This window comes from Amphiura filiformis, chromosome 19 (assembly GCF_039555335.1).
Source record: "Amphiura filiformis chromosome 19, Afil_fr2py, whole genome shotgun sequence".
NCBI lineage: Eukaryota > Metazoa > Echinodermata > Ophiuroidea > Amphilepidida > Amphiuridae > Amphiura > Amphiura filiformis.
Genome location: NC_092646.1, coordinates 57,189,228 through 57,198,584, shown reverse-complemented (window position 1 = coordinate 57,198,584; position 9,357 = coordinate 57,189,228). Strand labels below are relative to the sequence as shown.

The 9,357-nt window shown below is 37.4% G+C and overlaps 1 protein-coding gene across 1 annotated transcript; it reads right to left on the bottom strand.

The window, feature by feature from the left end:
* Positions 1 to 516: 516 nt before the first annotated feature.
* LOC140141542 (uncharacterized) lies at positions 517 to 8,346 on the bottom strand. The gene is made up of 3 exons (XM_072163448.1): positions 8,140 to 8,346; positions 3,806 to 3,904; positions 517 to 3,273 (listed from the first exon to the last, which is right to left on the bottom strand). Exons 2-3 carry the CDS (start codon positions 3,894 to 3,896, stop codon positions 803 to 805), a joined length of 2,562 nt encoding a protein of 853 aa, XP_072019549.1. The 5' UTR covers positions 3,897 to 3,904; positions 8,140 to 8,346; the 3' UTR covers positions 517 to 802.
* Between the last annotated feature and the right edge of the window lie 1,011 nt (positions 8,347 to 9,357).

The following is a 9,357-nucleotide window of genomic DNA, read 5'->3' as shown; positions in this document are numbered from 1 at the left end:
ATTCTACTGTATCGCGTATACAAAGAGTATGGCCTTGGACACACACACTGGCTTAGAGCTATTGTGGTTTGGAAAATTACTCCCTAAAAATTTCTTTGATAATGTTTTGTTTTTAATTAGTTTTACTCAAGGCAAGGGAAGTGTGTCATTCGTTGTCGACGGAAATAATTTACATACTAAGAAAGATAAATATTTCAGCTAAATGGTGGTCGGTCCCTTTATTTCAATAGGCTTATATTTACTGAGTTATGAGCGATCTTCAAAAATCCATAAAAACAGGCAGTAGCTCTCAAACAAAACAATATTTAATTTTTGCGGACCCGATGGTAGCCTCGGAAAGTCTTCACACACCATATATTAAAAATTCAAAAATTTTGGATAAATGAAGCATTATGAGGAAATTCATTTTTTGACATGATGTTTTCTAAAATTGGTCAACTTTGAAGCGCGCGCTTTTCAATGCACTGTTATGCTTGCATGCACAGTGTGGCAGAAGGCACTGTGACATACTTACTATTAGAAAATGAAATAAAATAAGATGCAGGGGTAACACAGAAATGTTAGTGACATTATACCCCTGTACCACTGTCAGTTGATGTTTTGTCTCATTCACATACATGTAGAATTAGAACCTTAAATCTGACAGTGTTTCTGAGTCTCTTGTTGGATTCCTTGTTCAATTTCCTTTCAGAAAATGTATACTTTTATCATGCTGGGGGTATGGTTTGAAAAACATGGGCATTTGAAGGGGAAAGAGTGTCGCAAATTTCAAAAATCGGTGTGTGACTAAAAGTCGGCGAGGTTAAAACACATGGCCAGTATGAATACGTTCATGGCCCTTTAAGCTCTGTGACTGTGAAAAGCCCTTGCCACAAAATGTACATATGTAAGGTTTCTCTCCAGTATGAATACGTTCATGTCTTTTCAATTGATTTGCCACTGTAAACCCTTTGCTACAAAATGTACATTTGAAAGGTTTCTCTTTAGCATGGATACTTTCATGTGTCTTCAAGTTACTTGTCGATGTAAACCCTTTGTTACAAACTTGACATTTGAAAGGCTTCTCTTCAGTATGAATACGTTCATGTACTTTCAAGCCACTTGACTCTGAAAAGCCTTTGCCACAAAATGTACACATGTAAGGCTTCTCACCAGTATGAATACGTTCATGTCTTTTCAAGCTACTTGGTAATGAAAAGACTTTGTTACAAAATGTACATTTAAAAACCTTCTCTCCCCTATGAATACGTTCATGACGTTTCACGTCACCTGACCATGTGAAAACTTGGTTACAAAAGTTACATTTGAAAGGCTTTATTTTAGTATGAATACGTAATTCATGGGCCTTCAAGTTACTTGACCGTGTGAAATCCTTGTTACAAAATGTACATTTGAAAGGCTTCTCTTTACTATGACTACGTTCATGTCTTTTCAAGTCACTTGCCATTGTAAACCTTTTGTTACAAAATGAACATTTGAAAGGCTTATCTCCAGTATGACTACGTTCATGTCTTTCCAAGTGACTTGATTGTGTAAAGCATTTATTACAAAATGTACATTTGTAAGGCTTCTCTTTAGCATGGATACGTTCATGTGCTTTCAAATTACTTGAAGTTGTGAAGCCTTTGTTACAAAATGTACACTTGTAAGGTTTCTCTTTAGTATGAATACGTTCATGTTCTGTCAACTTACTTGAAGTTGTGAAGCCTTTGTTACAAAATGTACATTTCAAAGGGTTCTCTTTAATATGAATACGAATTTTTAAATTCCTTGACTTTGTGAAGCATTTGTTAGAATTTGGGTATTCAATAGGCTTCTCTGTAGGAGACATACATTCATGTCTTTCCATGTCAACAAATGATGTGAAGCTTTTGTTGCAAAACAGACATATCAAGGATGTCTTTTTAACATTACAGTTGAGTTCGTGTTTTTTCAAGTCATTTGACTTGGTGAAACATTTGTAACAATGTTTACATTCAAGTGATGTCGTCTTCATAAGAGCATAGTCATGTTTCTTCAAGTGATCTGATCTTGTGAAGCTTTTGTCGCATAATACATGGTCAACAGGCTTCTCTTTAGTCATGTTAGTTTCAATATCTCCCAATACATGCATATTTGTATTATCTGACACTGCGGGGGCTTCAATTGAAGATTCGCATTCATAAGGCTCCTCTTTAATATCAGTACCCTCATGCTCAGTGGAGACTCCGTTTGAAGACCTCAATTCAAAGGGCTTCTCTGCAGTATCAATACTTATATTTGCATTTGAGTTATCTGGTGCTGCAGAAGTCTCACATTCAGACTTACATTCGAAAGTCTCCTCTTTAAAATCAATACTGTTATTCTCGGCAGAAGCTTCATTAGATGTCCTACATTCAAAAGCAGCCTCTTCAGTATGTGTTCTTTCAATTACCTTTGAGTGGTCTGACACGGAAAAGGCTTCACTTGAAGATTCGCATTCAAAAGGTTCCTCTTTCAGGTCAATATCAGTATGCTCTGTAGTGCCTCCATATTCAGATTTGTATTCATAAGGCTCCTCTTTAATATCAGTACCCTCATGCTCAGTGGAGACTCCGTTTGAAGACCTAAATTCAAAACTTGAATCTTCATGCTTGATGGAAGCTTCACTTTCAGACCTAAATTCTAACGGCTCCTCTTTTACATAAATACCATCATACTCTGAGTCTGAGTAGTCTCTATCTATAAAAGACCTACATTCAAAAGCCTTTTCTACAGTGAGAATCCTTTCATATACATTCGAGTAGCCAGACTCCGCGGAGGCTTCGTTGAAAATTTCAAATTCATTAGGCTTCACTTCAGGAGCAATCCCATTACCTGGGATATCTGGCCTTGTGGAGACTTCATTTGACGATTTGCATTGAGAAGCCTCTGTTTCAATTGTGCTCACATTGATTCGTATACCATTTAATTTGAAAGAATCTGTCAGTAATGTACTTAAACGCTTATATTTCAAAGGCTTATCTTTAGTTTGTTCCTCACGTATGCTGCCTGACCATGTGAAGCCATAGCTACAAGACTTGCAAAAACATGTGAACACCTCTATTTTAGAATGACTCGCATCACGCGTATCCCAGCTGCTTGAAGTGCTGAAGTTATTGCCACAAGACTTACATTTTACAGGCTTCTTCTTACTATGAATTACTGCATGTTTTTCCAAAAGATCTAACTTTCTGAAGTCTGTGTCGCAGTATTTACATGTAAAAGGTTTCTCTTTGGTGTGAATACGTGCATGTACCTTCAATTCACCAGGCCCTGTGAAAACAAAACAAAATGTACATCTAAATGCAATGTCAACATAACTATATGCATACATGTAAGTACATGTTCTTACCAATCATATATATAACCTTCTGAAATTGGTGTTGCAAAACGCACATTTGAAAGGCTTCTCATTATGAATACGTTAATGTATCTTCAATTCAAATGACCATGTGAAACCTTTGTTACAAAATGTACATTTGAAAGGCTTCTCTTTGATGTGAATGCCTTCATGTTCCTTCAACACGCCCTGTGAAGACTTTATCACAAAACGCACATCTAAATGTAGTTTCAAAAGGAATGCATTCAAAGCTTTTCTTACAATATACATTCGAAGGGTTTCTGTCCAATACCATCAGCATGCTCTATCCAATGCCTCCTATCGAAGAAGTCCACGTTACAAACTTGACATAGAGCTTTAACAATTTTAGAACAAATGGGTTTCAGAGTTTTTAAGCCATCGTTTTTTCGGAATTCAAAGTACTGTTGATCTCCCCTTTACCATTAGTACGACTTCTCTACTTACATGTTGATGGTTTCTTCGAAGTGACACTATTTTTGGAGACATTCTCATCACAACTGGAATCCATCTGGCGAGGACTGGAATCGGATGCCATTTAATATTCTGTAAAAAAGCGTAAAGTTTGTAAGGTTGGCAGTATGTCTTGCAGGACATGGTATTCGTCCTAATTACCATCCTGTGCAAGAAGAATATTAATTTCTGAACAAAATCATTGGTATTAAAATAGCCTTGCCATTACCAGTACTTTCCCTATCTTGGTCGACTTGGCTACTCTTCTATTCTTCAGTTGAAGCAATTTTTATAGTTTCTTTTTCTTGGTCGGTTGTGCTTGGTTGTTACTGTGCTTGATTTTCCGTTAGAAAAAAAACACCTTAGCAATCTCACTTTCCCAAAGGGCCAGTAGAAAACAGAAACCCAAGTCTATCTGACCCTGTCACACATGCACAATGGCAAATTATAGATGGTAAAGCCATGTGATTCAAAATTTGTCCACAGTGCCAATTAAGGGATCTAAAATGAGCATTTATTGCGTTTCGACAGTATTTTTTGTGGGACATGAGAGCACCTCGGACCTATCGAATTGCATTCTGAATACGAAGCATGTCAAATAATTTTCATTTTTGAAAATCACAATATAATACAAATTTTATGACAAATTATAAACATTTGATATTTTTCAAATTTGTGATATATAACAGTCCTCGAAGTCAATTATATAAATCTAATGATATATTCTTAAAGTGTATGTAGCAGGGAGGTAAAGCCGACGGTCAATTGAAAATTTTGACCTTTCATATTGAAGATATGGATTTTTTCCCAAAAGACCTAATTTTTTTTGGTGTTTTGGGAAAAAAATCCATATCTTCAATACTGAAAGGTCAAAATTTTCAATTGATCGTCGGCTTTTCATCCCACCTACATACACTTTAAGTATAAATCATCAGATTTATAAAGTTTACTTCAAATACTGTTAAATATCAAAAATATCAATTTTTAATGATTTGCCATAAAATGTGTATTAAATTGCTAATTTCAAAAATCAAAATTATTTGATATCAGAATGACATTCTTCGTATTCAGAATGCAATTCGATATGTCTGATGTGCTCTGATGTCCCAAAATAAATACTGTCCAAACGCTCATACCCCAGCCCTTAATAAATGTCTAGCCGGGCCGGGCTAGTACTCTTTTGAAGGTATAAACAGAGAGAGAGAAAAAAAGGGACACATTCCGTCTGTTATAATGGGGAGGGGGGGGGGTCACTAAAATGGGGTCCTTCCATGAGAGTGTGTAAAATTTCACCTAAAAGGGGGATCTCTCCATAATACTGGGACATATTTTTGGTCAAAAATATAAAATATGGCTCCAAAATATTGGCAATTTCACATGTTTTTGATATTAAATGTTCAATTCAGAAAAGTCAAAATTTCTTTGACAAATTTGAAGAAAAATAATGAAATGTCGTAAAATTCAGTTCAAAATTTGTCACAGCATGTAGGCCTACTATGACCCTAAACACACATTGACCCTTATTTCCAAAAATTGACGAAATAGTAAAATTTGACTTTTATTACAAGTTATGACTAGATTAGGATTTAGCTATGTTTCATTCATCAAAACAAGAGAATTTACATTTGTTTAATTCCAAAAGTTTAGTGCTGTATTTTTCTGAATAGGGAGTAGTGCCGAATGCACGATCTGAGAGAAAACATGAAAACACTTTCTAAAAATGTACATTGACTTTCAGGTTTTGTTCAACCTTTGTTTTAATGAAGCTGATTTTCATCTGGAGAGATAGGCCTATATTCTACAAAACAGGACTGTGTACAAGTATCTATTATGATATTTTTCAGTAGATATTCACGACAAAAGCTTATTCCCAAAATTTCAGTTGATTCCGATTTTCCGTTTGCGAGTTATGCATGATTATGTGTATTACACTGCTCCATAGACAATGTGTTGTAATTTCCTGGTACACCAGAACGAAATTAAACTTTCACGATATCTTTGCTAAACGAATTAATCTGCAAGAAATATTTTGTAAATAAACATTATGTAGCCCGAGGTTTCCAGTGATATAAAAATGTGGGGGGGGGGGGGATGATGCTGTGGATCACGAAATGCCCTTTTAATATGAAAAGATTAAAATTTTCATTGGTCATTTTAGCTCTTTTATAATTTACTTTATTACGTAATTTACTGGTAATTTCCCCCATTTGTAATTTTGCAGTTAGCCGTCGGAACGAGGAAATCTTTGCTCTACAAATGATTGCAAATTATTTTGTAATTATTTTTCACCACAAAATATGATAATTAATGAAAACACGGGTGAGCAACGTATGAAATATGGATAGGTCAAACCAGGTTGTTAATTATTGTCAATATTAAATATTTTGCGACATTTATGAAAACATTTAACACTGAAGACAACCTAAGGGACCGTTCACAAACACTTGTAAGGGGGGCCTGATGCAAAAAAAAATCATCGCACAAATTTTTCGCCCCCCCCCCCCTTTACAGACCTCACAAATTTCAGGGCCCCCATTTTTTGACATGTAAATTATGGGTCAACCCCGTAGAAAAGCATATAAACTCAAGTTTTCCAGGAAAATTTAGGAGGGTCAAAAATTTTCAGGGCCCACCCCTTTTTGCAAGTTGTGAATTAGGGGTTCATTCATATATTTTCATGACTAAACGATTGTTCATACATACTCGCTATATAACAGCATGCGTGATTGGTCGATAGGTGGGCATAAGCAACGTTTAGGCCCGGCGTTCCGGTCATAAACAAGCCGCGCGAGAACTGATGGATGCTCGCGAGTAGGATATTACGCGTCTATGTTCGCGAGCTATTTACATAAGCGCGAGTGATGTACGCGATGTTCAAGCTGGCGTCCAAACCGCACGATGGACTGAGCAAGAAAATGTTTTCTTACAATTAGCGATGGAGAAACAGTAAAAAAATGATAAGGAACTGGTAGTTTTTAGTTTAAAATGATGGTATTTTTAGTTTTGGAGGGAAATAACAGCAAGCAGAATGTTGCGTATGTATGAAAGGGGTTCATTCATATATTTTCATGACTAAACGATTGTTTATGCCCGAGGGCTTTAGCCCGAGGGCATAAACAATCGTTTAGTCCTGAAAATATATGAATGAACCCCGCTTCATTCATACGTAACATTCTGCGTGCTGTTATTTTCCTCCACAAGTAAAAAAATATCGTCATTTTAGACTAAAACTACCAGTTTCTTATCCTTTTTAAAGTTTTTCCATTGCTAATTGTAAGAAAACGCTTACTTGCTCAGTCCACCGTGTTTGACGCTGCCGAAAATCACAGCGACATCATTCGCGCGCTTTGCGTAAATAGCTCATGCAGCATTCTCGCGATATCCTACTCGCGAAGCGCCCATCGGTTCTGACGCGACTTGTTTACGACCAGAAAGCAGGGAATAAACGTTGTTTATGCCCGCCTATCGACCAATCACATATATATGCTGTTATATAACACGTATACTGTAGGTATGCCAGGCAAACACATTTGCTAGTCAGCCAAATTCGCCGACAATGTCAATGCATTTTTACATAGAAATTTAAAACTTGTGCCGGAAGAAAGAAACCTACATAAATATGTTTTCTATACTTCACTTGACCCAAATATATGATTTTTTATGGTGATAAGTCACTTTCGCACATGGAATTTTAGAGGATTTTGATAGCAGTTCCATTAAAAAAAGCTGCTATCATATGTCATGAGACTAAGTCCTAGAAACACCCTCGAAATGCCGTTTTGGGGAATTTTTCTAGCTGAATCTTTTTGACATTGTTTGATGAAAGTCAATCTTTGACAAGATGTAACTTTGCTACGGAAAGTGCTATGAAAAAAAGGTTTTCAGTTATGGCTTTGTTTACTCAAGGGCTTTAATTTGATATATAAAATGATGCAGTTTGATGGCAAATTTGAATTCACCTAGCATACCTATATACTGTATGAACGGTAAGGCACTTCCTACAACTTGAGAACAAGTCCTGAAACGTTCGAAACCCGGTTCGAAATGTGTAGTTGTGTAATAGCCCTACCACAGGGCCTTTATTTTATTACACATTATATACTATAGGCTACACCTTGCTATACATGTATACATGATATACTGAGAACTGCTAAAAACCCAGTGACAGCTCACAACCCACTAACCACTGTCCCGGAGAAGGGAATTAGCAGTCACTGGCAGCAGCTCTCTGGACATAGCTAGGTTTAATGATATAGCATGGTTTTGGATCACCACAGTCAAAAGGCCCTATACTAGTAGGGCTATTGTGTAGTTCCATGCAAGCCTACCTTGTCCTGACCTTGCTTGGCTTGATGAATCGATGAATCACAGTTATCACACAAAAGTCCGCAGCGCATGAGCGTCGACTCACATCAAATGCATGGCTGATAATTGATTTCGTATACGTATGCCGTGATTGTAGACTAGATAAACGTATAATTTGCATTTATATGCCTACTTTATTGCAAACGGAGTCCGGACACGGCACGGTGAAAACTGGCCCCGAGAAATGACTGGCCTCGACATTTATAGCATTAACCTTTTCACGTGAGGCTGACATAAATACGCCAGCCTGTTACTTGAGGCTGACATCAATACCACTACGACACGGTCCATTACAATTTAGTCCAACCCAAGTTCGCCCCATCCCAGTTGTCGACCATAAGGGGCTGTGCAATAACTATAAGCCATAATATGGGAGAGTAATTAAAATTGGGTGGGGGTGCAAGAAATGTTTGGTGAGCCGAAAGGGTGGGGAGGGGACAAGCAATTTTGGCAAGCCGACAGGGGGAGGGGGGCAATTTGTGGCACACATTTCATGGGCCGCTTTTTAAATAAAACACTCTAAAAGGGGCTCAGGAAAACAGTACGGTACGGAAACGCAACAGGCCTACATGCAAATTTTCCCCCTCGCTGTGCTCGCAACATGGATCTAAACCATTTTAAGTGTACAAATTTGGATCCAAAAATTGGGAACGTGCAAAGGGGAGGGGGGGGGGGGCAAAGAATTTTTGGCAGGCCGAGAAGGGGTGGGGCAAGCGATTTTTGGCGAACCGTGGATTTTTGTTTTTTTGCAAAGTCGCCCACATGGTGGGATAAGTTCACCCTAATAAATATTGCATATCAATAATTAACTAGTGGGGTTTCTTTTACTTTACCTTGTTATTTCAACTTAAAATGGCCAGCAACCCTTCCGACAGTTAGGCCTATTACTATAATATTTTTAAGTTATGATAATAGTTTGCTCTGTTGACCTACAAAGACAACAAATTTGGCCGATTCCATTTAGGTACAAAACATGCAAGTTGGGACATTGTGTAAACATTACAAATATACAAAAAAATCAGGTGAATTGCAATCGGACATTTCGTGCTGGAGAGTTCTTGTCTAAAGGTTGACAAAGGATTTGATATGCCACATTAAAGAGGAAGCCTTGCCAGAGCCCCGGCCAGAGCAGTTCTTCTGGGGTGAAGCAAACCGGTCTGGTTACCAAATTAATCAGTGAC

Bases quoted from the DNA above. Each gene is read 5' to 3' on its own strand.
- LOC140141542 (XM_072163448.1), bottom strand. From the start codon at position 3,896: ATGGCATCCGATTCCAGTCCTCGCCAGATGGATTCCAGTTGTGATGAG. The intron at 3,274-3,805 runs GTAAGTAGAGAA...TTGTTTTCACAG, and splicing joins TTCGAAGAAACCATCAACAT to GGCCTGGTGAATTGAAGGTA.